The sequence below is a fragment of the Colletotrichum gloeosporioides genome, assembly GCF_011800055.1.
Source record: "Colletotrichum gloeosporioides strain Lc1 chromosome Unknown consensus_79, whole genome shotgun sequence".
Classification (NCBI taxonomy): domain Eukaryota; kingdom Fungi; phylum Ascomycota; class Sordariomycetes; order Glomerellales; family Glomerellaceae; genus Colletotrichum; species Colletotrichum gloeosporioides.
Window position 1 is genome coordinate 192,276 of NW_025544724.1, and position 26,967 is coordinate 219,242.

Here is a 26,967-nt window from a genome sequence, read left to right on the forward strand (position 1 = left end):
TTAATTCCAATCATCAATTTGCACACCGCATCGTAAAGAAAATGATCGGGTCCCTTCTTATTTTTGCTTAAATCCCTGAGGCTCTTCGTTCCACTCTGGTCTGTTATGCCATTGAGGCGAAGGGGCTCGTGGATCATGTGGTATGTACTCCGGATGATCATCAGCATGAGTAACGTGAACCTCGACCTCCTGAGTGCGCAGAATATTCATCTCCACCACCGTACCATGGTTCTCTCGCAACTGGTCCTTCTTCACGATACTCTCGCTTGACTCTGAGCGATCTCTCATTTCCGCGATAATGGTGATAGACGACTTCGCGGTATGCTTTTTGCTCCCTTGTGTCCCATCGATATCGGAGGTTTTGCTGTAATGCCATGTTCCATCGTCCGTCCCGCCATCAGATTGACTTCTTCCGTATGCGTTAACAACGCTGGCCTGGGCCTTATGCCAGTATTTCTCAAACAGACCGTCTAAAACTGGCAGCGAAGCAGTCAACATTCCGAGCGTTAGATCTAGGCATGTCCACACCAAGACCTCAACATAATCCCAAGTAAAGTCGTTCGTCATCGTAGGTCGGATCTGACGTAAAAGGCCGCCGAGGACTGTCACGCCGCCAACTGCCCAAATAAAGAAAAGGCGAATCTTCTTTGCCCCGCCCATCCGGACTTTCCACAAGATGATGATTGGTGTGAACAGCAACGTGAGTCCCTGAGCAACATGGATGCCACTTAGGACCTTGGACTGTACCCCCAAGTCTATGCATACGGGCGCAGGCTCGAGGCTTCCACGTAAGGCCAAGTCCCATTGAACTGCTGGCGGATTGCAGGCGAACACGTTGTAGAAAATTGCCAGCATCACATAGGCAACCAATGAGCCCATGAAAATGTCCCACGAAATCTGCCACCAGTGGTTGATGTGATCTGCCATTCGACGAATGAAGATGGCAATTGATAGCTTGATTATGCCCACAGCGACGTAGAATGTCGTCTTGCTAGTCATAGCAACGATCATGCCAAAGTTATACTGCTCGTACGTGACTTCCCACGTGTGGACGGCGGCCGCGCCTGCTACGAGTGACGTGATCTGGGCTATCGGATAGACGAGTGCAACCAGCTACAGCGGATAACAAATTATGTTAGCACTGCCGAGCAGCCATCTTGGATTTCTTTCAACTTACTGCTGCAATGATTATTGTCCAGTCATCCCATCCGAATTGCATCGCCGAGCCTCTCTTCAACCTCAGTCCAACCCTCCCGGCTGTGGGAATTGCGATGGCCAGAATCACAAAGATCAGGCCTGCCAGGATGCTCGGTAGCCTCGTCTCGTATGTGTAGTCCGCCGGAGGTTTGGCTACAAGTAAGTAACCCGTCATTGGGTTGGCATCATTCATCCCAATCATACGGAAAAGGCCTTTGATGATGTAGTAGTCGTGCCGTGTCGCAGGCGGCTGTCCCATGAAGGCCGAAAGCCCCGCGGCGGGGAGGCCGGCTAGATCATCTGGAATCGATTCGAATGCATCCGTGGATGCCATCACAGGCGAGGAGTTCGAGTGCCATTCGGTGGAAATGAACGCGGTAGGTAGGTTATCTCAGTCGCGCACGATGGGCAGGCTTATGGTTTTGAGCAAGTCTATTCGAATGTGAGTGACACACCAAGACAAACTCTGACAGAAGAAGCAACGGGCTGTCTGCACCAGAAGATTTCGCTTCTGCACCAAAGATTATGGCTTGCTGTGCCAGATGGGCGCATTAGCGAGCCACACTACGCTGCAGTGGTGTGATCTCAAATCTGTGTGCGATGGCAAAAGCGGCAGCGTTTCCTTGAGCGCAGGAAGCCGTACTCTTGGCTAACAGGGATTGGATTTCGGTCTCTGTTGAGGCAGACGCGTTCTTCGCGTTCTCCATCAGGCCCCGTGGCTCCCAAGACTCCCTCCAGGTCCAGTCGAAGTGGCGACCACCTAAGGAGATAACTCAAGCCAACTCGACGTTTTGCTTCAGTCTTCTTTTTACCGTCAAAACCCCTCTCGCCTTTTTGTCAATGCTCTGCGGATGAACTCCTTGCCCCTTGTGATGAGCGGAAACAGGGGCTCCGGGGAATACGTCCGGATCTAGCGTGGCACCCGCCGGACCCCTGTAACCACGCAATGTGCTTGCTAATTTCCCCTGATCCTTGCTTCTCCAGGCATTTGTTGGGCGTGCCCCTCACCGGTCACGATTTCGTGGAGTACTCCAACCGCAATTACCAGTGACTTCGTAAAGTGAAAGTGGCCCATCGACGTTAGTTACCAAAGAAGCAAGCAATTTCATACACAAGTTACATGAGCCTAGCCATGAAAGTCCTTGGTTCTGTTCACTATCCGCACTGCGAAAGCAAATTCTCCGCTTCTCGATCGGTCCGTGTCCATATCGTCCCGTCGTCCTGCAGGTTGCTACACACAACTAATCGGCTAAACATACCTTCAAGAGTACGTTCCAGTGATGCATCATACATGAGACAAGAAACATTAATCATTGGAAATAGTGTAAGTCCGCATTATCTATCCGTATCTTGAACAGCATCAACGCTAGTCTAAGTCCCCAGTTCTACTTCTTCTCACCCAAAGCAATGATCTCCGCCTCGATGGCCTGTCCAAACCCATCCGTTGTACCCTTTCCTCCCAGGTCGGGGGTCATGATTGATGCCTCAGACCGGGCCAACACATTTTCAATCGCCTTGAGCACCAAAGAGGCAGCATCTGTGTATCCGTAGTGCTGAAGAAGCATTTGGCCAGCCCACACCATGCCGATAGGGTTGGCAATGCCCTTGCCATAGATATCCGGGGCACTGCCATGCACCGGCTCGAAAAGACTGGGGAACTTGCCATCGGGGTTGATGTTGGCTGAGGGAGCAATACCGATAGTACCCGTGCAAGCGGGGCCCAGATCAGAGAGGATATCTCCAAAGAGATTGCTGCCAACCACCACGTCGAAAATGTTTGGGCGTTGGACAAAGTGCGCGGTTAAAATGTCGATATGGTACTTGTCGAGGTTGACATCAGGGTAGTTCTTGGACATCTCCGCAACGCGGGAGTCCCAGTAGGGCATAGTGATGCTGATGCCGTTGCTCTTTGTAGCACTGGTAAGGCGCTTGCGGGGTCTGCTCTGAGCAAGGTCGAATGCATAGCGGAGAACCCTGTCGACGCCCACTCTGGTCATGACAGTCTCCTGGATGACAGTCTCTCTGTCGGTTCCCTCAAACATTTTGCCGCCGATGCTACTGTACTCGCCCTCGGTGTTCTCACGCACGATCCAGAAGTCGATATCGCCGGGCTTTCGGTTGGCGAGGGGCGACTTAACGCCGGGCATCAAGCGGCACGGGCGGAGGTTGATGTACTGGTCGAACTCGCGGCGGAACTTGAGCAAGCTTCCCCACAGTGAGACATCGTCGGCGACTTGGCTAGGCATGCCCACGGCACCAAAGTAGATGGCGTCAAACTTGAGGAGGGTTTCTTTCCAGTCAGATGGCATCATCTCGCCATGCTTCTCGTAATAATCGCAGCTTGCAAAGTCGAAGGTCTCGAACTGCAGGGAGAGACCGAAGACTTTGGCGGCGGCTTCAAGAGCGCGGACACCCCATGGCATGACTTCCTTGCCGATGCCATCTCCGGGAATAACGGCGATTTTGAGCGTTTGAGGAGCCATTGTTGTTGGTTGGTGATGGGTGTGACTGGGGTCTGGTAGATCTGACTTTGGATTATTCGTAAAGAAATCGGTATGACGGTTTATAATTGCCACGACTATTGGAGCCGTTTGACGATATCGGAGGATGTTGTTTCCGTGGAAAATGTTGTTGCCGCATTACGCCCGCTGCACTTCGGGGATGAGGGGATGTGGTCGCTTAAATATTTGACCGCGGGTTCTTAGTCCTGCGCCAGCGGCGTCACTGGTGGCGGCTCTCAACGACTCATCTGACATGTCCGAAAAGCCGAGGGCCTGTTGGTCAATTATTTGATGGAACTTCGGCTTTGTGTGCGAGCTAAATTACATGTTTCGGCTACTTATACAAGTACCTAGGCAGGCAAACTAGCACAGCGCTGATGCCCAAGAAGTACGTGAAACTGGCACACAAGCTTCGTGATCTACCCGCTATTTGGCATTGTAACACTTTCAAAACTTCATTAAATCTCGATCCAAAATGGTCAAAGTTGCTGTACTCGGAGCCTCTGGGCAAATTGGCCAGCCATTGAGTCTTTTGCTCAAGTCGGTACGTAAAGACGGATTCATGCTCTATGTGTCTTTAGACTGACAATACGGTGTTATAGAGCCCTCTAGTGTCAGACCTCAGGCTTTATGATGTCGTGCACGCCGTGGGCGTGGCAACTGACCTAAACCACATTGATACTCCCGCTCCAGTCAAGGGCTACCTGCCTGAAAATGACGGCCTGCAAAAAGCCCTGTCAGGTGCAGAGGTTGTTTTGATCTCGGCCGGTAAGCACCATTCGTACGAAGTACATTTGCAAGAAACTAACAGGCGGCATTAGGCATTGCTAGAAAGCCCGGAATGACTCGTGATGGTAAGTTTTTCTTGTCGAATAGACTTGCTCATAGTTACCTGACACTTTCAAGACCTTTTCAAGACCAATGCCAGCATCATTGCGGACCTTGCTACCGGTGTCGCAAAGTTCTGCCCAACAGCCTTGGTCGGCATCATCACCAACCCTGTTAACAGCACTGTTCCTATCGCCGCTGAAGTTCTCAAAAATAACGGCGTTTTCAACCCTCAGCGTTTGTTCGGTGTGACAACTTTGGATGTCGTCCGAGGATCTAAGTTCGTGGCCGACGTCCTCGGAAACGATCCTCGGCAACTCAAGGTCCCAGTTGTCGGTGGCCACTCTGGTGCGACAATTCTGCCATTGATCAGCCAGTCCGAGCCCAAAGTGCAACTGAGCCAAGAGCAGATTGAAGCCATTACCCATAGTGAGGAAATCACCGCCAGAAAGAAGACTGAAACTGACATGCCTACCTAGGAGTGCAATTTGGCGGAGATGAAATCGTCAAGGCGAAGGCAGGTGCTGGCTCTGCAACCACATGCATGGCCTACGCTGGGTTCCGGTAGGTGTCTTCCAGAATCATATTGGAAAACGGATGCGACTGACTCATGATGTAGATTCGCCCAGGCGATTATCAAGGCAACCCAAGGTCAGACTGGCATCGTAGAGCCCGCATATGTGTATCTGCCTGGTGTACCAGGCGGTGATGCCGTATCCAAGGAGCTCGGCGTTGAGTACTTCGCCGTTCCTGTGAGCTTCGGTGCCAATGGTGCTGAGACTGCTCATCCCATTGGCTCTCTTTCTGATTATGAGACGAAGCTTCTTAAGATTGCTGTGGACGAGCTGAAAGGCAACGTCAAGAAGGGAGAGGACTTTGTGCGGGCTTAGAATGAGTTATGAAAAGAGGATAGCTCGATATGAAGATTTTTCTTCTGCAATGATCCGGGTCAAAAGTCAACTCCCCGGGTATCTCTGGTGGATCTCATGCAGCTTGAATTTACATCCCAGTCCCAGCATCATTTACAATATCTATAAGAGATCCCCATGTTGCTCCGTCGAACATGTCGAAAAAGTTATCCGTGTCACCATACTGGTCCATTTGGCCCTGGGCGGTTCTCTGTCGATCTGGAAATGTCGTGGGAATTTGTGAGAAATATGTGCTCATGTTAGAGGTGTTGTTCTGAAAGCTCATGTCCTGGGAAGTTCCAAAGAGGGTCGGCTCTCCCGTGCTGAAACCTGGGGAAAATGTGGTCATTTGTTGGTGTGAGTTGGCAATATGTTGCGGGGTTTCCACGTTGTAAAAGAAGTTGTCGCTTCGGTTGTCGTGAAACCTGACACTTCGCTGGGCGGAATGGGTCAATGGCGTCCTTGATCTGTTCTGTGCGAGCGCATGTGAAGATCGAGAGGATCGCCCATTAGCCCGATCTAGACGCCCACGAAATCCCGCAGATGGGGCTTGTGTCATTTGCCGTTTCGTTGTCCGTGGACTTCCATCACTATTTGTCGGAAGTGGGCTCGGTGTGTCATCCCCTTCGATGCGAGTTCTCTTATGCCCCTTTGCTCTATGCTCAATGTTGTCCAGCAGCACAGACAAAACTCCTTTGCAGTCCTTAGCCATACGCCATCGGTTTTCCATGACCGTCAGCAACTTGAGGACAGTGCGAATACCGCTAAGAACTGGTCAGTCAAGTTGATCAGGACAAATATTGAGAACAAGACTTACGACTTGGCTCTAGAGAGACTGTATGACTTCACACGAGCTGAAAGCGCCAGCACAAGACCGCTCATCCAGACAGCAGACATGTAGCCGGGCCAAAACAACGGTCCTCCGGTCTGGTGATACTGCTCGACGGTTGGTACAATGGCCTTAGCGGCACTGATGCATGTTTGTAGTGCCGCACGAAACTCGGCGCATCTTGAGTCCAATGACAGTGACGGTCTGTTGAGTAGAAGGACAGTGTAATGATAGGTGATGAATGGGAAGACGGTTGGGTCTGGAGTGAGCTCTGGAATGTTCATAAGGGTTGGACCGGGCCGTGGTTCTGTGAGATCGTTGCCCCAGGCAGCAACATCGGCTTTGAGGAAAAGGATCGTCTGGTTGTTCATGTCCCGAGCATGTATGGACCTATGAAATACATCTAGGACTCGTCCAACCAGCTGCGAATGTCTTACGTGGTTTTGAAGAACGTTCTGAGTCTCTTGACGGTGTTGAAGAATGGCCGCAGCTTTGGCTGAACTGGCGTTTGCTTCGCTACTTCCGGCCGGGTTTTGATCCCCTTCTTCCACTTCTGTTGATGAATCTGAATCGTACTCTCCTTTGTCTTGAGATTTCGCACATCTTTCGGGGTGGTTGGCTGGAAGATGTAGTATCGTGTTGTCTGCTGCAGCACTTGCGGGAGAAAGTGCGGATTGCGCGACAGGTTCGTGAAGATCCCTATGCCCTGGAAGGCATACATCGATATCTGAGTCTTGAATGCCGCTAGGGTGGCCTAGAGACTGGCTCACAAATCGGTCCAGAACATAAAAGCTCCAGAAAATTCGCTTGCGCATGGATCGTTCATCTGGAGATAGGTGGCCATATCGAACGGGGCAGCGATGCATGCCGGACTGGAATATGGACTTTGAAATTAGACCACCGACGGATGATGCATGTCGAAGAGACATGACGGATATAAAGTACACTTGAGCGCTAAGAAGCGCCTGGATGGAACAGGCATCGCTCCGTAGAGCCAAGAGGCTCAGGGTGGGTAGTAGATCGGAGCTTGATCGGATCCCTGCAGATCCTATGTCCACTGCGACGTCACTATCTAGTCTCGCAATGCTGAAGATGCACCTGAAGATGACTAGACGACTGAGAGACGCAACATTGCGTCGGTCATGCTCGGTAGAGTCGTACAGAGCGTCTAACTCGGCGAGGCATTCGGGGCCTTGCAAGAAAGGAACCAAAGGGTGCCAAATTCTGAAGTATGTCATCACGAGTCTCCTAGCGGTGGAATAGTCTGGGAGTTTGCTCATATCATTGATGAAGTCGGAACCGGTAGAAAACGGGGAGAGGTGATCGTGCGACTGTGGGTGAGATTCATGGGGGCCCGCGTTGTCCGCATTCTCGTCTTGCCCGGTCTCATCATCTCCTCCGGCCCCGACAATACAATCCTCTGGTGATGGATCATCGCGAAGCTCTGCGCCCACGTCATTGGTCCGCTGGCCGGCTTCTGCTGTTGCGCCGGTGTGTGCGGAAAACGCTCGTCTCACGGTGTTGATAAAATAGACACCAGAGGAGCTGCCAACGAACTGGCTCTCGCCGTTGGCAAGTGCTCTGAGACTCCCAATCTCCGGCATGATTTTGAGTTATGTTCGAGGCGGAGACTTCTGCATTGGGCTGCACGGCGTTGTGGCGATCATGGTCCCGAAGGTGGCTCATTCAGCGAGAGAAGGAGATGTGAAAATGACCGGTTTACAGCCTAGCCGGTTGTCGGTGGGGTGTTGCGGGGTTAGATTTGTCCGCACGCGAAGACGCTCAAACCTGGGCTTCCGTGGCCCGTGATGTCGGCGTTAATGACTACAGTACCTAGTCATGTAACATGTAACCCAAAGAGAAGCACCTGCAATGTGGAAGGTTTATGTCAGAGGAACTTGGGCTAATGAAAGTCGTAGAGAAACTCAATTGTGATTGAGGAAAAGCTATTGAGTGGTTCACAGTTTCGCAACGCCTTTGTACTAATACAATTCACAATATTCCATCGGAGCCAGCGATCGCAAACTTGAGCATAGTGCTTAATTTATTTCTACCAAAGAAAGGCAATTTCGTAACTTTCTGAAGGTTGAGTTTGTGAGGACTCTTGAGCACTCCTTTGAGGTTCTGCCAACCTGTGATTCTCGAACATCATTCCTCCTATGCCTTGAATCTCTTCCCCCGACATTCCATCCATTGGCTCAACGGCCTCAAAGCCCGCCCGCTCGCGATCTGGAGTCGCAGCAGAGAGGTTTGAGGTGGGACTTGAAGACTCAACAACAGCAGATGTTACATTCAATGGGCTGAGGGGAGTGTCCAACGCCTGCGTGGATTCGTCGTGGTATTCGTCGTCGCTGTTGAGATCCTGTGTGTGGCTGGCAGCGACTTGAATCGACTCTGAACGGGGCGATGCAACGGAAATCGATGACTTGTCCTCAGCCCAGCGCTTAATATCTTGTGCTGATTTGAGAGGAAATTTGGCCCAATATACAGGACCAAACCTTTCTCGTCTTGCTGCCTCGGCAGCGCGGGTGTCTTTCCCATTACCCGAGTTGGGCATGCGGAGTTCAGATAAAGCCGAATTCAACTGCGCCTCTGAGCACTGCGACAGCAAGACACAAAGAACATTTTCCGTCTCGAGCAGCCGCTTTTCCATGGTGTTTATGTAGTGTTTTGGGGGGCCTCTGAGTTCCAGTTCTGTTAGTATTTCGGCCTTGGAAGTATGAGACGACCTACCGTTTGCGTGGTTCAGGCCACTGGCAGACAAGGTTATTAATGCCACATTGTGCACATCTTGGTCTACATGTCAAGCTTAGTCGTGGTGAAAACTTCAAGATCCAGCAAAAGCCGTATCACCAACCTCTCCCCGCTGCACTTGGAACGATAGTCAGCATCACTCGGCTATATGGCAGGAAATTGAGTCTGTACCTTATGTTTCTTGGCCCTGCAAGCAAGGCATGCCCCACTACTTCGGCACGTCTTGGACATTTGATTATTCTTGAGTCTTGGGTCCGGCATCGCAGTTGTCGGATAATGGCAGCCGAGATCGGTTATTGGGTTATTGGCGTATCTGGCGTAAGACGACCAAGATTTGGGGTTGGGGAGCATACGCGGGATAAACATGGAGATGGAGGGCTTGTGATCGCTTAATACTTCACCCGCGGACAAAGGGAAGCCCGCGGCCAAGTCGCACAGAGGCTTCTGGTGCAGGGCCCACAGACGACGCGGACGGCACCAAAAATGAAGCATGGGACAACTACGTCACTTCAGGGACCAAATGTCATCTCAATTCTGAGGCAAGGGGTCAATTGAGTTGATGCGTCTAATGCATTCAAGCGCCAAGTTGCTCGGGAACAATCGTCAACAGCTCTTCCCCGCACACACCCCGCCTAGCGTTCTCCATACCCAGCAATTCCATCTGCTTCAGGGTCTCATGAGTGTGTGTTCCCATGTGAGGCACGAGTAGTGCGCGCTCGTTCTTGACCAATCGCTCATCAACAATGGGCTCCTTCTCGTAAACATCCAATCCGACAGCAGCAACATGGCCCTCGTCAAGCGCGGCGGCCATGGCAGCTTCGTCAATGACTGCACCTCGAGCAGTGTTGATAATCACCACACCGGGCTTCATCTTGGCAATCTCCTCCGGCCCAATTAGATGGGTAGTCGCTGCTGAGAGAGGAACATGAACAGAAATGATGTCGCTCGTGCGGAGAAGCTCGTCGAATGAGACGTAAGGGGTTCCTGCAGCGAGCTCGTCTGAGAGTGGCTTGCGGTTATGGTAGATGGCGTTGAGGCCGAACGGCTCCGCCCGACGCTTGACTGCACGCCCAATGCGACCCATTCCGAGGATGCCCAGTGTCTTGCCCTGGGGATCATGGCCAAAGTCAAGACCCTTCTTGAAGTCTCCCCTTCGCAAGTTGCTTAAGCCGGGATTCACTTGGCGGAGGGCCCCAAGAAGAAGGAAGATGGTCAAATCAGCAGTCGCGTTGGTGACCGGGTCAGGCGCGTAAGTGACGGTGATCTTGCGCTTAGAGCAAGCGTCTACATCGATCTGGTCATAGCCAGCGCCGGTGTGGCAGATATACTTGAGCGAAGGTGGGAGTTGACTGACGAATTCTTCGTCAAACTTTCCAGCAACCTACCCAAAGTCAGGTGAAGGGACAGCCCGATATGATCGAGAGAACTTACAGCCCCACTGGCAGATGTTCTCCATATAGCCTGAATGTCCTGATACTTGCTTTTCAGATCGCTGAAGAATTCCGCCCGTGACTTGCTCGTGACTACCTCGGGGGTAGCAACGGTCTTTAGGGCCTCGTATTCTGCCACTGCGTGGCGAACAGGGTTGAAGAACAGGATGCGGGGTTTCGTTTGAGACATGATTGATCGATTGATCCTTGTGGTGAACACTCTCATGGTAATGACAACATGGGCTTAGACTGTGAAGACCTCTGAACATATACCGACGAGAAGGTATTGTCGTTGGGGCATTACGTCGCGGGGTTGCATGACAAGGTGCAGCTCGAGAATCTGGCGAGGGGAGATAGAGTGCCGCGGCTAAACCTTTAGGCGAGCATGCCGCGGCGGACGCCTCGGTCTATCAGTCTCCGATGCCTCTCTACAGACCACCTAGATTTGCTGTGCCATCAATTAGCCAGTGATCAGGTAGAAGATTGCATTGCTCTTGTCAACTTGAGCTGAGCTTTTGGACTAGCATGCTGCTGTTGCCAGGCTCATCGCTGAGAGTGGACTGGATTGTTGATACATGCGTAAACAGTACGTCACCACCATAGGCCACAAATCATTATGTAAATCTCAGCCGTTACGGAAAATCTAACGTTTGAGGGTGGTGTTAGTCTTCTTAACTCCCCCTTCTGGACTTGATGGATGAAAACATTGCCTACTAGGTAAGGTAGAGTGCACTGTTCGATGAACCTGCCACTGCGGCAGTACGGGTGTTGGCTGGTGACCCTTCGCAGTTGTGTTTGTGGCTGAAGATTTGGACGTTATAAAAGTCATGTGTATTTCACGCTATGATAAATCTCTCGTCAAACGTTGGAGGGTGAAATAAATGTGGTACCTTCCAATTGGAGATAGTGTTAATAAAGCATCCACAAGTATGTGTAGAATCACAGCCATAGTCTCGCGAGGGACTGGACCACCTTAGATTTCTTGCGACGGAGCCAGATTTTCTGCTGATCTTGGACCTGCTGATGCCTCCCCATAATTCCAAGCTTTTTCGCAAGCCTTCGGCGTACAAGCAAGCAATAGTTCACAGGTTTCTTCTCTTAACCCAAAGATATCGTTGCAATTTGAAGACCACAATGTTCAACCCCCCCCCCCCCCCCCCCCCCCCCCCCCCCCCCCCCCCCNATTTTCCCCCCCCCCCCCCCCCCCCCCCCTGGTCGTCTATATCCGCAGGTTTTGGAAGGACTAGTAACAGGCAGGGTAGTCTTTCTCCTGTGCCTATCCGCTAGCAGCCTAGGTTAGCTATTTTGACGACGATTTATCCGGCGGTTTCGAGATGTGGGTTTCCGGACAGAGATGTCTTGCCTAACAACATGTCGCTCGTTTGAACCAGCTCGAGTACGTGAATCGGATCGCAGTCGGTTCAAAATTTCGACAGACTCTTCTAGCGGTCGAGCGCATAAGTAACGTATAAGTTCGCGCAAATCCTCATTCTCCTCTTCGAACCGCTCATATCGTTTTCGGAGCGTGTCCAGGCGAGACATAGCCCGTTCGGTGTCCTATTCGCAGTCGCCTCCCTGAATGGAGCACCGGAAGCAAGTTGGCCGAGTGCCAGTGCACTGTGATCAAGAGAGCAGGATGTCAGCAAAAGCAATAGTCGATGTTGTTCTAAGGCAGATTGCTATGTTGATGGGGTAAGTCGGTCGCAGATGGGAGCCATTGGCGCAATAATCTCTGATAGTGCTGCTGGTATAGTTGGATACCCAGCTGAACACCATGATCCTGTCTGGTACTCGACCTTAATAGCGAGGCAACTGGCTCCTGTTAGTGTGTTCGGGTGACGATTCTTTCGTTGAGTGACTCAAAGATGTCTCCCAATCTACCGCAGTGTTATTATAGAGGCGACATACTCTCAATTTCCTCTTTCGACATCGTAAACAGGCAGCTTGGACTGGCTGCCTGAGCGGCCTGATGGGACATTCAGGCCTCAAGATGATTTGGGGGATAATCTGGGTTGGGGCGGGTAGTAAAGGCTTGTAGGTTCCCGCTGGTCTATACGATCCTGTGGGGTCATTCGGGTTGTGACCACCTGCCGCATTCAAGTTCACGCCAGCACTGTATTCTTTGACAGAAATGGTCGATCAGACAATAATTGTTATGGTTGAGTGAATAATTACGGATGCCTCCTTGCCGCCAAGCAAATCTCAAGACTGGAGTTTGGTCGACAAGCGAGCCAAGCAACTGACAGCGGAAGAAGGCCGGCGTTGATTGCTGCAAACAAGCTTCCTTTCAATCTTGTTTCAGTGACCCATCTACAAGCTTGAGGCCTCAACCGACTGGTAAGTTCCCAGTTTACAATGAGGAATTCAGGACCGAGGCCATTCCAGTCAATGAAGGATGACAACCGGAAACTTCTCAATTGTCAAGTCTGTTCTGAACCTTATTCTTCATGTTGCCGGGTTGGCAAGATGTTTTCGACACTTGACACTCATTTGTGTACTCATACTTTCATTGTACCTCAACAAAATTACGTATTCGTTGTCCTGAAAGGTAACCATGTTTCTGCTGCGAGGACGTTCCCCGCGTGGGACAACGATTGGAATAATCGTCCGGATCACCACAGTCACCTCGAAATAATTTCGGAGATGGCAGGGTTGAAAACAATGAGAACAGGCAAATTCATGTCGCTGTCTTGCAACTTGTAGCAGAATCTGTTGGCTGCTCTGCAGGTCTGCTGTCGTCGACTAGAAATGGTTGGTTTTTTGTATACATGTCCTCATGTAGATACAGGAACACATCAGGCAGTTTTTAGTTGGTGCTGCTCAGCTCAAACTGTGTTGGTATTGGTGCATGAAAGTCAAGGCACTAACCGGAGCGACCTCTCCGCGGACCACTCTGTTATTCCGACTAGACCTGTGCTGCAGCCTCAAGTCACCAGCGAGCCACCTGTCCGAATTGGAAGTAAGCTACGCTGAGAACGCCGTTCTTTGAGTTAAGTCCCACTGCTTTCGTCTATCAGTTGTGCATCCCTCCTCGGATGCTCAATTATGCTCTTTGATTGGTCTTCACGAGGAGGCTGGCGTGGTAGCCGTGAGACATGCAGCCGGGCCCGGTCCCGAGCAACTCGGACTGACTCGGGTGTCGTGCCCACAGAACGCGGATGTTCGCCGGCCCCACACCAGTCCGCCCCTGCTTTGGCAACAGATCCCTCTGCACAGCATATCGGATACTCGGAGGTGTTATGGGTTTACAGAGTACGAGTCCGAGGTCTCCATCCAATAAGCTATGATGTCATTTGTCCCAGCCCATGCGGCTGTTCACGAAACATTTACCTCTTATGGACAATGTGTTGTCGCCTACTGGGTCCGGATATAGGGCCCGCAGCTCAGTGGACAGGGGCATCAAGGCCGGCGCTTGATGCGTCGATGGCGTCGATACTCGTATATGGTTTAGTGAATAATCGAAGTATGCGGATTCCGTGCCTGTTGGCGCTACGCCAGGTCGAGAGATCAGTATGGTCATGGTCTTGACATGGGCTTGCAAGGCGGCCCAGAAACATTCATGTCAATGTGCCACGTGCCGTGCTGATTGCAGATGATTTGTTCTAGCTTAAGCTATCTCGGTGTGATGATGGGATATCACAGTTGAACAGGCCTACCATGAGTGCAGACAGAAATGCTGCAGCAGGGTTGATATCACAGCAATTGCTTTTGCATCGTTGTGATGTTGTTCTTACCGACACCTCCTCATGCTGGGCCCCCACCACCGTGAGCAGGCTTCCGACTCTGCATCCTCGAAGTCAAGTCGCTTAGCCGAACCCCATGTTCTGCATGGCCCCTCACCCCTTCTGAGACCCTGCGCGAAGGTACGCGAAAGCTGATTGGCACATCTTCCGACATACTCTCGTCCAGCTGCAATAACCCCTCGAACGATGATTTTGCAGCCTCGGGTATATGGTCTTCGCCATTCATCGCAATTATCGAAAGACCTCGTAATATTTGCCACGCAAGCGGGAAGTAATGTGTGCGATCTCGTATCAACCGACACGTCCTAGCAAATAGGTTCCGCGACCCTAAGTGCCTTAAGATCCCAGCAAGAGTGACAGCGATGTTGAAAAGGAAGTGCAGTATCATCGGCGAACCGTTCCTAACAGAAGAAGCGCGATCGTGGTCTTCGATGCCCTCGATACTGCGCTCGCATTGCGCAAACAGGAGGTCGGCGACGGTGTCATCGGCAGGGAACGGTGTTTCTGGCTTTAGAGGACGCAGGATGGCCAAGGCTACTTGGCATTCGTAGGCTCTTCTATGCATTAGCTGAGAGTGCAACAAGCTGACTGAATCGGGCAGTAGAAGTTCCCACCTAAAGCACAAGCCGTGTAAATCGAAATCTTCTTTAGACCCCAGCTTGTGATTTTCCGAGCCTAGCTGCGAGAGCAACGTGGCAAACTGGCGCCGTATTCGAAAGTCGTCATCAATGTTCATTTGATACTCGGTCATGCCACAGTTGTATTCCATTATGTCGTTGAACGTCGCAGATAAGTCACACGTCGCTTCTAGGATCATCGCATTTCGGATCGTCGCGACTCGACATTCTTCACCCCGGAGTTTTGCAGCGTGACGGGTAGCCCCGTCAAAGAAATGCCGAAAGATGGGAGGTTTTGAAAGGGCGGATGGTCGAAGATAGGAGAAGGCGGAAATGCTAGGGCAAAGATTGTCAGTTGACCCTGCTCGGGAATCGCCTCGGCAGCAGCGTTCGCCAACCTTTCAAAACAGTACATTCCCCACAAAGCCTTTGATGCGGCTCGTTCGTCTCGTTCCTTAGCTCCCAAGCCGCCCTTGACTTCCGATTGTAGGGTGTGCGCCATATCGCAGGCAGCGAGCTGATACTCTGTGGCCGAAGTTTCCATCCCCAATGCCAGTGTCGTCAGGTACATGATGAACAAAGCCTGGGCGGTGGTCAACAGCGCCTCTCCACGTTCGAGTTCCCATTGTCGCCTGGCTTCGTTGAGAAATAGCATCCTCAAATCGCACCCGTTTGCTCGTCCGAAGGTTTCTGCACGTTCTGAGGTATGCTTGAGATCCCAACGATTAGCTACGAAACAGCCTCCACGGCGAAACTGCAGCAGCAGAACCCCCGAAAGACTCGTGACATACGCTTCGAAGTGCGCATATCGCGTTGACAAGAAGAGGGGAACAGTATGTAGCCGTCTCTGGGGAACGTCTGCGCATGTCGTCGAGGAAAGTCTGCTGGTCCACGAAGGGGAGGAAGAAGGGCGCTTCCCAAAGGAAGAAGCCGGTAATCAGATCTGAGACGATGATGTCGTTTGATAGATTAGTCCACGGTTTTGCGGGCACTTTGAAGTCGCTCACGGGAAGGTTGTCCTCTCTTTCTGCTGCCGTTTCCTTGGGGATTTCCTGGTTGACATCGTCTCCTACTTGTCGTCTCTGCAAGAGGAGATCGGCGGTGCGCACAAAGTTGAGCACCTCCAACGCGTCTCCGGATGCTCGGAGACGTTTGAAGATTTCGAAAGCCTCCTCTTCTGGCCGTGAAATGAGGAAGCGCAGGAATTCGTGCAGGTCCTCATTTTCGCGTTCGAGTTCTTCCTTGCGCTTGCGTATCGAAACAAGGCGAGACGTGTCGGGCTCGGTGTCCCATTTGCAATCGACGTCGTTTTGCAAACATCGATGGCACGATGGTCTCGCTCCGGAGCACTAGGTCACATATCAGCATTTCTGCTAGTGCCAGATCATTGATGACAGGCACGGAAACTCCTGGAATGGGATTGAATGAGGATGATCAAAGATGCACCAGATTCCCCACTCGTTGGGAGCATTTCCACAGTTGGAGCTGATTTGGCTCCCAGCAAGATCTGCCACGCTCCTGAGTCAAACGAGCCAACCAAGACCTGACGAGCGACTGGTCCAGGGGGCTGTCCAAATCATACTTCTCTGGGGAAGCGGGATCTGAGCTCGGAATGATCTAGAAGAAGATCCTACAGACCTTGACCTTTCGCTTCCGGCATTGCAGACAAGCTGCCGGGACTTGGTGCCGGAGCGGTCTGATTGAGTAGTCCGGAGATGCGCTGGTTGGTCCCCCGCTGGGCCCAGCAGTGCTGGCTGCTGCTGGTAGCAATCGTCTCAAGCCCGGCGTCGACTGGCCCTTCGTTTGGTCCTCAGAATCTGAGCGCACGGGATCTTCTTGCGAGCTCATCTGAGATGATGGAATGCCAAGAGCCCCCAACGGAGTTCCAGGTCTTTGTCTGTTTTGGTCGTCGACTTTGGATGCAGGGAAGAAAGTTGGTGGCTAAGCGCTGTTGGTTCCTGACGATAGAAACACGTTGGTCTACACATGCCTGAAGACCTTTTGGGCCAAGCCCTCCTGCCCACGATCGTGAATTCGCGAGTGGCAAGCCATGGTAGGCTTCGATACAGGGGCAGCAATGATGCAACAGCCAGGAGCTTTAGAGGAGGCAAGCGATTTATGATACAGATCAGAATTTCTCATGTTTTTGGCGACGTGCAGAGCGATTCTGGTCATTCAGAGCCGCGGAGTGCTCCTCCTTCGCAGTGCAGGATTCCGGCATGGCTTTGTTTGGTAAGGGAATGCCGGGATGCTGCGGCGTGTGTCCTCATCACTGGCGTCTCCTGACTTGAAAGTAGAGCACTAGAGACGCAAAGCCAAGCTGGGGCTGCAACCAACTGGAAAGATAAGATCTGAATGGGAGCACCGAGCCATCTTTTCAGTCCTTTCATTGGCAAAAACATCCTGCATTGTCTGATATTTGTCCGAGTGAATGACCCCCAACAGGTCGGTACTTGAGGGATGTGGACCAGGCCGAGGTTTGTCTGCCCACCCCCGAAACAAAAACACGACTAGACTCAAAGTAATTCTCTCGGCTCATCAGAAAACATCGCATTTGGCAAGGGCGACTCATGGTCGCCCTTGACATTCCTTCAAAGGACGTTCCGTTCCGCGAAACATATCATTACATTATCATCCCGTCGGCTCCGAAGATTTAGAACTCGACCTTGGTCTGGACCAAAGTACTACCTTATTGTTGTCTTGATGATCAGACACTGTGCCATGTACACCTACAGTTGGGCAATGACATGTATCTGCATTGTGTAATCCTGCCCTTAATCCTGCCCTATAAACAGGCAATCCTCTGCTCAGACCCGGGGACGTTCAGGGCGAAGTTCCTTCCGGTTCACTGTGTCCGTTCGCCTTCCAACGCGCGAATCAGGACCTCTTGTGCCGTTGTTTACGCGTATCATCGCTGTTTCTAGATGGAAAAATCAGCGCTAAGATGATCCTGTACAGCGACTGTGTGCTCGAGGAGAAAGCCGGAGGGACGCAAATTACGAAATGTCACCTAGGGAAGAGCCTGTCGCATTCAGGGGGCTGGGCCTTTTCAATGGGCCATGACAACTTGCGTGCGTCACCTCACCGGTGAGGGTCCTATTTGTGCGCTGGAGCTTATTGGTGCGTCAGAGGCCCAGAGTTCAGAATTGTCAGGGAGATGAGTGGTCGTCGGAAGTCTCACCGCGACTGGCCACCATTCATTTGGCGTATCCCGTCTCAGTTGACTCGGCCGAGCTTCTCATATCTGGTGAACAAAGACGAATGAGCTCGCGACCTGGACTTTCTATGGCAAGGTAAGACACTGACGGGATGGCTTCAACTTTATAAGTTTGTATCACCCAAGACACGTGCGTTCGTTGTCATTTCTTGACTCTTTTCTCAGCCAGCCCCCGGGGCCAGGGATGTGCCGAGTACCCATTGAAATGGTCACTTCTCAGTGGGGAGCCTCTCACCGAAGCAAGGGAGGTTTCTTTAAGGTAATGTCGCTAACACAGCGGACACTAACAATAGTCTGTCTCGGACGCCAATGTCAGCCATTCCATTGAAGAGGTTCTTCTCACGTTTGGGCGAAGCACATTCAGGAAACGAGCGTTAATGACTTATGTACACCGATTCGATAAAAATATGTGCAACTTTCGAAAAGAAAACCGCGTCCCGCACCCGCACGACCGCGTTATCGATCATGCCAGGCTTTTTCCTGGGCATCGACCCCCGCAAACACACCCGAACAGCGCAGCAGACAAGAATCCCAGGGACAATCTCAGGGGTAATCTCGCCAAGAAGACGGATCAGCCCGCACTTATTTGACAGTAGAGCCGATGGGGCCGAAGCGGATGTTGGAGTAGGTGACGGTAGCCTGCGAGCACGAATTGTTAGCACGGACTCAGCCAAAATGCCTTTCGAAGGGAGACTTACGCTGGCAAGGCTGTTTTCGACATCGGCGGGAACACCGGAGGTCGTGGGGCAGTCGCCTCTGGCCGCACCGGGCTGGCCGGCCTTCTCGGGAGGGTAGACGGAGTCGAGCCAGAGCATGTTGGCGTAGTGGTCGTCCCAGATGGACATAACCAGCACCCACTTGCCGCTGAAGGCGGAGTTCATCTGGGAGAAGCCTCCAACCTCGGAGAAGCGGTCGCGGTCGCCAAAGGCCTTCATTTGGTTGGTGCAGAACTCCGGGGTCACGGCGTTGCCAGTGACGCCGCTGATGGCGGATTGAGGCATCTCAATCTTCTTGCCGTTCTGGACGAAGTACTGGGCAACCTTGTTGTTGGAGAACTGGGTGACGACGCTTGGGAAGGTTTAGTATATGTGAATGTCTCTCTTTCGTCTGTCATGATTGATACTTACGTGAACTTCTGGGAGGTGTTAACGGTCTTGCCCTTGCCGTAGAAGTTGGTGACACCCATGCGGTACGGGTTGAAGTCGCAGCCGTTGGCATCGCAGTCGCCAGCGAAGCGGTCCTCGGAGTAGGTGCCACCGCAACCGCTCTTCTCGCAGACGTGGTACGCGTTGTTCTTGCACGCGTGGGGGGTGACAGCGAAGGAGTGTGCGTTGGACTCTGCGCGTGGTTAGCACCCTTCAGACTGTTCGGGTCGAGGAAGCCTACCCCAGACGTCCATCTCGGCGCAGCAGCCGCCGTACGGACCGACACCAGCGTTGGCATCGTTGGAAGAGGGAACCCAGCCCTCGATGTTGGCCTTGCCGCCGACGAACTTGAGGTCGCGAGCGCACTGGGCGTCGCAGTATCCAGTACCGTACTTGGCACCAGCCTTGTTGGTGGAGTACTTGGCCATGCCACCGTCCTCGTCCATCTGGACGAAGTAGAGGGCACCTAGGCATCGCGTCAGTACATACATAGCAATGTCGGGTTTGTTGGTCCTGTTGACGTACCGTTCAGGCCGCACTCAAGCTGAGAAAGGTCGACATCGAACGCCAGCTCGTTGCCGGTGAGGGTGAACATCTCGTACTTGGTAGCGCTGTTCATGAGATACAGACGCGAGCCAATATTCTTGCCGTACGCGTGCTGCGTGACGAACTTGAGACTGAGGGCGTTGCCGGAGGTCGTGGCGCCATAGGTTCCGGAGTAGTCGGCACCCTCGAGGGCGCACTTGGACGCGCAGTCGGTGGCGGTGCTGCACTTGTCGGTCCACTTGTTGCCGTCGTAGCAGTTGGCGCCCGAGCTGTCATGAAGCCAGCGCCAGTTAGAGTCGATGACGACCTCACCGTTCTGGTTGGTGCAGCTGGAGCTGGTGCACTTCTGCCAGGTCAGCTTGGGGTGGGTTTCGGTCTGCTGGGTGCCGGCCTGCTGCGCGGAGACAGCGGTGATGGCCGCGAGGAGAACAGAGAGAGAACGCATCTTGTGATGTTGCGAAAGAATAGAGAGTGAATGGTTGAGGACGAGGTCAGCGGTAGATGTTCCTGACGTCGAGGACTGTTGATGGCCTCTTATATTTCCCTCTGGTCCGCGGTAGATCTTGGCACATTGTGAGCCAAGGAGGTCCAGACTCCGAAGGAAGATGATCATCCCCAGTCGCCGACGGCTCCCTTTCGTGGAAGTGAGGGTATCATAGCACGGGAATCCGCAGTAGTTCCACGGAGGGGTCCATCCGTCGGCTACCACGAATTCAGATCCGACAAGATAGTACCACGCGGAGTTTGCCTTGATCCCAAAAGGAAAGGCGCCAGGCACCGAGGGACCGCAACCCGGGACGGCCATCACGAGGATGGTAAGATATTCACCAATCCGGGATGGCAATTTAAGCATCATTTGATCCGGGCAACGGAGAGGTGCGGGGGAGGCAAAGTGTAGCTACAGAGCAAAAGGTACGAGGTGGTATCGACTGACGATAGGGGGTTGGGTGGACGGAACCGAAAGCCGTATGTGATGGTGTATATCCGATGGTACTAAGAGGACTGACTGAGTTCGTTCACCTAGACATCATGGAACCAGGGAAGCGTTCGGCCTCAACTCCAACTACAATATCGTCGCTTTACACGACTATTCTTTGTGAATACGGGAGAAGTTTTCACCAACGAAACGACTACTTGGTCTTGCCGCGTCCTTATGATCGGCGTGGAGATGGAGAGCCTCGGGGGCCAAGCTTTGCTAGTGCTGGGATTTTCGGTGCCAATAACGAACAAGCCTCTGTTGCCAAGTGTCTGGGCATGTGGATATTCTTCTCACGGCGTAGGTCAAATAAGCTCAGTGTCCTGTCGCGGAAAGCCCGTATCAGCTGGGCTTGTGGAATGCTCAAGCAGCAGGGGTATGGTTCCGGAAATCGCGGGGTTATCAACAGAGAGCGGTTATGGATAGGTAAGTAGGTACACCTACGTTGTGTGCCCCTTGGCTAATACTTGGGACTTTGCGATTCCACTAAAAGAACTCAGCATCCGTTGTCACCCTGCTTGTTGGTTCATGAGGCGGAACTCAATCTTGCACATGGAGCCCTAGGTTCATCGTTCGCGACACCGTGGTTGTTGGGTCGAACATATGTAAGGCGTGATCGAAGAAAGTCGTTCCTGCATGCTGGCATCTTTCCAGTATTCGCTTTGAGAAGCTCACGAAATGTTTCCTTCGCCTATCTAACAACCTCGAGAATTCTAGGTTAGCCTTATCTGAACATCGAAGGGGGTGAGGTTGTCTTGTGGCTTCAGCCTTAATTAGGTGTGGTTACGGATGCTACCCTGATCTGGGGTAATTCCCCTAAGAAACCGGCAAATTGATTTAGTCCCGGCTGACCACGGATGATTCCACCACACATGGACGGCACACTCTTTCTTCTGACAGAAGGTAAGTAGAGGCGAACCACTCACGTCGACGGCGCAAAGGTGGGGTAACAGGGGGCGGCTGGAGGATATATGAACTCGATCCAACCTTGGTCTTGCCCATTGGTAAACCCGATATTGAGTTGTACGAAGTGGCCCAACCGTGAGCTGAGAGAAGAGGGCAGCCGGTTGCGACTTGCCAATGTCGGACTGGTTTGTTGAGGGAAAACCGTGGGAGACCTTCTGTGGGAGCCCGATTGCTACGTCGAGACGCTTTGGGAACGAGAAATCGGAACGACTGGTGCCGCTTGTGTGAGGAGAACATTGAGGAGACAGAACGGTAGAAGGAGAACACTCCAGAATCGATATTTGGACATTCCAATTAGCTATATCATCGACGACGGCAGTGTCTTAGCCGTCATTGAGCCTCAAATGACGGCATCTTGGCGGCTTTTGGGCAATCGATTCGAGTGCAGTAGTGGATAGTCTATCTTGCGGAGCAGCAAAGCCTGGGGCTTGTTCGCCGGGACGGTCCATGGATAGGCACATATTGAGGTAGGCCGGCATTCAGCCAGATCAAAAGGGGAGACAGCACGGCGAGGAGGGCCGACAATATAATAGCCGAGTATTGTTGCTGTTAAGCGAGGGTCACCAAAAGTCATGAGACTTGTTGGGACACGTCGGATTAGACCAGGAGAAAATCGCCCCAATCAGAAAACCTGGTGCCTACATCACTTCTCATTCATCAAAGCCATGCGGCGGGATGTTCCGAGATAATCCATACTGGCTGAACCTGCCGGCGTTGTTTGTGACGGGCCAGCCGGCGGTAGCCCGGCAACCCGGGTCTGGCATTGACTCACCTCACACGGCCGCTGCGGCGTCCAACACTTCGGCGTCGGATGTCAGCACTACCAGTAGACTTGCTCCAGTTCTTACACCCGTGCGGTCTCTAACGGCGCAAAGACGAAAGCACGCGGGGCCGCCATTTCGGCCGAGGTCCCGGTTCACGGACAGTGTTCAGCTCGAGGCGCATCGCCGAGATCTGATTGGCGCCCTCGGAAGACTGCAGCGAATATTCATCTGCAGGCGACCGCCGCCTCGCACGCCGGGCGTCAAGTCTTACATGTTACGAAGGATGTCCATTTCGGCGGGTTTTCGGGGGGTTAGTCTTGTCATCTTCATCGCGAACTACTGCACGCCTCGGTGCTAGTCTCTGATCCGCACGGATATCTCACGCGAGATCTCGTGAAAGGCCACAGCGTCACATCGTATAAGATCGTGAGCTCGCGAGCTCGCATCGTAGACAGCTTGTTGGCACATAATCTGCGATAGCAGACCTTTGCGTCCCCTCAACCAGCCGCATTCTTGACAGTCACCATGTCCAAGGGAATAATTCTTTTGAGTGGCCTCAATGGCTTCATCGCCGCGCGAGCGGCGGAGGCCTTCTTACAAGCAGGCTACTCCATTCGCGGGACCGTACGAGCAAAAGCCTCGGCCAATGCCGTCGTTGAAGCGCTGTCCCAGTATGGCGCCGACAAGCTGGAAGTGATTGAGGTACCAGACATCGCGGCGGCAGGTGCCTTCGACGAGGCAGTCAAAGGCGTCCATGGCATCGTGCATCTCGCGCAGCCAGCGACATTCGACATCCCTGATCCTGCGCCAATCATGGCGCTCGTCAAGGGATCGACGATTGGCATTCTCGAGTCGGCGTCCAAGTCACCTTCCGTCAGGAGTGTGATCTTGTTGTCATCGGCTGGCGCCGTCGGCTCCAACAAAGAAGGCCCATACACCTTCACAGAGAAGGACTGGAACGACGCTGCGGTCGAGGCATTCGAGCAGCTCGGAGCCAAGACCCCGGGCGCGTTCATCTACCTGGCCAGCAAGGTGATTGGCGAGAGAGAATTCTGGAAGTTCCGGGAGGAGAGGAAGCCCTCATTCACGATGACGGCTCTGAACCCTGTGTAAGCCCAAGCCCAGCCGATCCAAGCACGCCTGCTGACAGCAATAACGTAGCTACGTGACTGGCCCGCCTCTCACACCCCCGGAGACGCCTGAAAAGATTGTGGATTCCGCGCGGTACGTCTGGCGTATCATGTCGGGCGCAGAGATCATTGATCCGCCGTACGGGTACGGTTGGTACGTGGATGTTCGCGACGTTGCCAAGTTGATTCTCTTTGCCGTGGAGAGGGCCGATGAAGCGGACGGGGAAAGATACATCTCGTCGACATGCTGGGGACCTCCGCAGGCGGCAGCGGATATTCTTCGCCCAGCGTACCCCGGGCTCCCCATCAAGGAGGGCAAGCCCGGCGAGGGATATCTGCCGGGCTTCAAGGCGCCGGGGCCGCTGGATTTTGACGGGTCCAAGGCGCTGAAGGCGGTCGGCCAGGGCTTCGTTCCGTACGACCAGTCGCTGCTGGACATGACCAAGATGATTGAGCATCTGTTTGAGTGATGCGGTTATTGTGGCATATAGGTAGGAAAGTGAAGAGAAGTGTTTCTGTAAAGCGTACGTAGATTTACTCCTAATACGTTGAGGAAAGACCGAGCTGCTTCAGTGTTCCTTCTCCCTTCACTGTGCTGCCCATCCGGGTGTCAGAACCAGAGTGGAGACGTTGACATGGCCCCACTGAGGCTAGACCGAAAGAGGTCGGCAGAATGTATGGCTTGATTAGTCATGATGCGTCTCTCACCGCCTCCGCCCTCGCGTCGACTCGTGGCATCCCCTCCAGTGTCGCCTTGCCCGCCCACAGTGAATGGACCTCTGCAGACAGCAAACCCGCCCTCCCCTCCCGAGCCGGAGCTTCTCCGACAATCACCCATCCATCACCCACGCACGCAGACCAGTCCGATAAGATCCAAGGGGGCCATCGCGGGTCTCTTTTCCTCGTCGTCATGTCCTCGACAAACGACCAGCCACAGTCACCGCCCTCGCCGTCGCAAATCGAAGCCCCCGCATCCCCGACTGCAGCTCAACAAGCCCAAGCCCAAGCCCAAGCCCAGGCTCAGGCCACGGCTCATGCCTACGCCAGCAATGGTCTCCAAGTCCTCCAAGCAGCTTCCGACGCTGCTGCTGCCGCTGCTCTTCAGAATGTCCAGCAACACCTGAGCTCTGCTGTCGCTGTTGCCGACGGCGAGCAGCAGGACCAGCAAGCCGTCGACCAGCAGCTGTCCATGACCTCGGGCCCAGATCACCATCAACAGGTGCAGCAGCAGCAGCAACAGCAACAGCAGCAGCAGCAGCCTCAGACGCCGTCGCAGCCGCACGCTCCCCAGCTTCAACAGACACCCCAGACCGTCACGACCACCGCTCCAGGGCCCTCTCCGTCCCCCATTGCAGCCGATGCCTCCCTCGGCACCGTTCCTCAAGGCGCTGTTCCCGGCTTCCCTGGTTTCGCTCCGATGCCACCCTTGCCCGGCTCGATGCCTGCTCTACCCCGCGATCCCACAGTAAACCCGAAGTTGACGCGCCTACGACGAGCATGTGACATGTGCTCCCAGCGCAAGGTCAAGTGCGACGAGGCGGGCCCACCTTGTAGGCCATGCCGGGAGTTGAACGTCGACTGCACTTTCAATCGCGAGCTGAAGAGACGTGGGCCCCCAAACAAGCACGCCGAAGCTGCTCGAGCTGCTCGAAGGCAGCGCCTCGAGCCTGGCAATACCATTCCTGCATACGGCCCCGCGAACCCGACACCGTCTCCGCATAATGCTGCGCAAGCTCTGGTCTCGATAGCAGAGGGACCTGCCCGTCTCGACGCCGAAGCCATTGCCCCGATGCCTATACTCGAGCTGTTGGTCGATGACTTCTTCACCTACATCCACCCCCTCGCGCCGTTTCCGCACGAACCGACATTCCGACACTCCTTTGCGAATCGAGAAGACCGGACAAACCCAGAGTTCCTTGGCCTGCTGGCCTCCATGATTGGAGCTCTTGTGGCCTCGTTCCCTCGAAGTGCTAGACAGCACCTCAAGACACAACACAGCACGCACCTGTTCCCCCGAGCAATTGTCATGATTGAAAAGTGTCGCGACATTGCCCTAGATACCAGAGGCGCACGATGGGCCGTGAAGCAGCCAAAGACGTTGGATGATGCAGCCACCAGCTACTTCTTGGGCTTGGCTGCGGGGTACACCTTCGAGGTCAACCGCTTCCGCTACTTCACTTCGGAGTGCTTGGCCCTGATTCGAGAGCTTGGCTTCCACCGCCCCAAGCACCCCGGCGAGCTTCCTACGTTTGGCAACGACAATTGCTCTCCCGACCCCCTGCCATTCCACCACATCAAGGATCAGATTGGAAAGCGCATCTTCTGGTGTCTTTTGCTAGGTGTGAGGTGAGATGGAAAACGTCTGTTGCAAACCATGATTCCAGTACTGACTACCTCAGGTCCTTTTCGCAGCTTGGAGCATCTCATGCCGACCTCGTCATAGCCCCATCGACGCCTGGCTTGCCGTACCCAGCTCTGCCCGAGAATGTTGACGACTTGTACATCATGGCGAATGAGATCGTTTTTCCCTCAGAAGACACCGTCACTCTTCTCACGGGTTATCGCTTCGCCATTGAGATCTATACGACCATGAACGCCATCGTGAGCGTGGAGCTTGTTTACGGAATGAACACGCTTCCATGGGCTGATCAGAGGCCGATCCTGCGAGATGCCCTAGTGGCTGCCAAGGAAATCATCGACCGGCTGCCCACGGAGCTTCAGCTCAGCGCATCGCACGATCAATCTAGTGGCTTTGGTGCTCTCGACGATGCCGACCTTCAATACGTGCCTCCCGCATATCCAAACAGCCAGCCTCCAAATGACGTCCGGAATGTGATCAAGAACCAGCCGCAGCGTCGTCGTCAGCTCCAGTACGAGATCCAGAAGGCTAACATCTACATTTCTCAATTGGCAACTCGGTCATTCTATGTTGAGCTGTACTTCAACTTACGCGATGTACATCTGGCTGACCCAAATAAGGAAGCCCAAAACGGTGAATCTGCTGAAGAGAAGGCTGCAAAAGATGCAGAGGACTCCGCAGTCTTTGAGTTAATGACAGCAGAGCGTGAGCTGATTGTGCAGAACCTCCTTCACGTCCTTGGTTCAATTTCACAGCGCAACCTTGAGCCTAATGGCGGCTCTCTCATCAACAAAATCCGGCAGGTCGCCTCGACACTGCTGAACGATGCACCTGAGAGGAAGGGGCCAGTTGCTATGAATTCTGAGGAGGCGCTAATGCGATTGATCGATGTCCTTCTAAAGCTGGAAGGGACAGGCCCCAGTGGCAGTAATATGGCTGGGGAGAATATGACGCCGCAGGATGAGGAAGAGGAAATGCGGAATTGGGCCCACCTCCGCGATTACCAGCAGCGATTTGCTGCTCACGGAGGGTTTGCCGGAAACATTTGATTATGGAA

At 53.3% G+C, this 26,967-nt stretch overlaps 12 protein-coding genes across 12 annotated transcripts; 3 read left to right on the top strand and 9 right to left on the bottom strand.

Moving 5' to 3' along the window:
• Positions 1 to 57: 57 nt before the first annotated feature.
• GCG54_00015489 (uncharacterized protein) lies at positions 58 to 1,531 on the bottom strand (the record flags this gene model as incomplete). Its single annotated transcript, XM_045415272.1, has 2 exons — positions 58 to 1,113; positions 1,178 to 1,531. 2 exons carry the CDS (start codon positions 1,529 to 1,531, stop codon positions 58 to 60), a joined length of 1,410 nt encoding a protein of 469 aa, XP_045259270.1.
• A 1,051-nt stretch (positions 1,532 to 2,582) lies between these two features.
• Positions 2,583 to 3,680, bottom strand: GCG54_00015490 (D-malate dehydrogenase [decarboxylating]; the record flags this gene model as incomplete). Its single annotated transcript, XM_045415273.1, has 1 exon — positions 2,583 to 3,680. One exon carries the CDS (start codon positions 3,678 to 3,680, stop codon positions 2,583 to 2,585), a length of 1,098 nt encoding a protein of 365 aa, XP_045259271.1.
• Positions 3,681 to 4,173: 493 nt separating this feature from the next.
• Positions 4,174 to 5,416, top strand: GCG54_00015491 (malate dehydrogenase; the record flags this gene model as incomplete). Its single annotated transcript, XM_045415274.1, has 6 exons — positions 4,174 to 4,242; positions 4,301 to 4,466; positions 4,520 to 4,552; positions 4,605 to 4,955; positions 5,006 to 5,090; positions 5,146 to 5,416. 6 exons carry the CDS (start codon positions 4,174 to 4,176, stop codon positions 5,414 to 5,416), a joined length of 975 nt encoding a protein of 324 aa, XP_045259272.1.
• Positions 5,417 to 5,525: 109 nt separating this feature from the next.
• GCG54_00015492 (uncharacterized protein) lies at positions 5,526 to 7,867 on the bottom strand (the record flags this gene model as incomplete). The annotated part of the gene is made up of 4 exons (XM_045415275.1): positions 5,526 to 6,198; positions 6,252 to 6,653; positions 6,701 to 6,882; positions 6,983 to 7,867. The coding sequence occupies 4 exons, from the start codon at positions 7,865 to 7,867 to the stop codon at positions 5,526 to 5,528; spliced, it is 2,142 nt and encodes a 713-aa protein (XP_045259273.1).
• A 446-nt stretch (positions 7,868 to 8,313) lies between these two features.
• GCG54_00015493 (uncharacterized protein) lies at positions 8,314 to 8,916 on the bottom strand (the record flags this gene model as incomplete). Its single annotated transcript, XM_045415276.1, has 1 exon — positions 8,314 to 8,916. One exon carries the CDS (start codon positions 8,914 to 8,916, stop codon positions 8,314 to 8,316), a length of 603 nt encoding a protein of 200 aa, XP_045259274.1.
• A 675-nt stretch (positions 8,917 to 9,591) lies between these two features.
• On the bottom strand, positions 9,592 to 10,637 carry GCG54_00015494 (putative 2-hydroxyacid dehydrogenase UNK4.10; the record flags this gene model as incomplete). Its single annotated transcript, XM_045415277.1, has 2 exons — positions 9,592 to 10,398; positions 10,449 to 10,637. 2 exons carry the CDS (start codon positions 10,635 to 10,637, stop codon positions 9,592 to 9,594), a joined length of 996 nt encoding a protein of 331 aa, XP_045259275.1.
• A 1,252-nt stretch (positions 10,638 to 11,889) lies between these two features.
• GCG54_00015495 (uncharacterized protein) lies at positions 11,890 to 12,377 on the bottom strand (the record flags this gene model as incomplete). Its single annotated transcript, XM_045415278.1, has 2 exons — positions 11,890 to 12,113; positions 12,356 to 12,377. The coding sequence occupies 2 exons, from the start codon at positions 12,375 to 12,377 to the stop codon at positions 11,890 to 11,892; spliced, it is 246 nt and encodes an 81-aa protein (XP_045259276.1).
• A 1,906-nt stretch (positions 12,378 to 14,283) lies between these two features.
• GCG54_00015496 (uncharacterized protein) lies at positions 14,284 to 14,959 on the bottom strand (the record flags this gene model as incomplete). The annotated part of the gene is made up of 2 exons (XM_045415279.1): positions 14,284 to 14,300; positions 14,347 to 14,959. 2 exons carry the CDS (start codon positions 14,957 to 14,959, stop codon positions 14,284 to 14,286), a joined length of 630 nt encoding a protein of 209 aa, XP_045259277.1.
• Positions 14,960 to 15,003: 44 nt separating this feature from the next.
• Positions 15,004 to 16,655, bottom strand: GCG54_00015497 (uncharacterized protein; the record flags this gene model as incomplete). The annotated part of the gene is made up of 3 exons (XM_045415280.1): positions 15,004 to 15,516; positions 15,599 to 16,156; positions 16,446 to 16,655. The coding sequence occupies 3 exons, from the start codon at positions 16,653 to 16,655 to the stop codon at positions 15,004 to 15,006; spliced, it is 1,281 nt and encodes a 426-aa protein (XP_045259278.1).
• A 1,951-nt stretch (positions 16,656 to 18,606) lies between these two features.
• On the bottom strand, positions 18,607 to 20,520 carry GCG54_00015498 (Exoglucanase 1; the record flags this gene model as incomplete). The annotated part of the gene is made up of 5 exons (XM_045415281.1): positions 18,607 to 18,663; positions 18,723 to 19,092; positions 19,152 to 19,362; positions 19,411 to 19,635; positions 19,695 to 20,520. 5 exons carry the CDS (start codon positions 20,518 to 20,520, stop codon positions 18,607 to 18,609), a joined length of 1,689 nt encoding a protein of 562 aa, XP_045259279.1.
• A 2,408-nt stretch (positions 20,521 to 22,928) lies between these two features.
• Positions 22,929 to 24,021, top strand: GCG54_00015499 (NAD-dependent epimerase/dehydratase terH; the record flags this gene model as incomplete). Its single annotated transcript, XM_045415282.1, has 2 exons — positions 22,929 to 23,530; positions 23,583 to 24,021. Coding segments are annotated over 2 exons (1,041 nt in total), but the record flags the coding sequence as incomplete, so codon positions are not given.
• Positions 24,022 to 24,461: 440 nt separating this feature from the next.
• On the top strand, positions 24,462 to 26,959 carry GCG54_00015500 (uncharacterized protein; the record flags this gene model as incomplete). Its single annotated transcript, XM_045415283.1, has 2 exons — positions 24,462 to 25,897; positions 25,951 to 26,959. The coding sequence occupies 2 exons, from the start codon at positions 24,462 to 24,464 to the stop codon at positions 26,957 to 26,959; spliced, it is 2,445 nt and encodes an 814-aa protein (XP_045259281.1).
• Between the last annotated feature and the right edge of the window lie 8 nt (positions 26,960 to 26,967).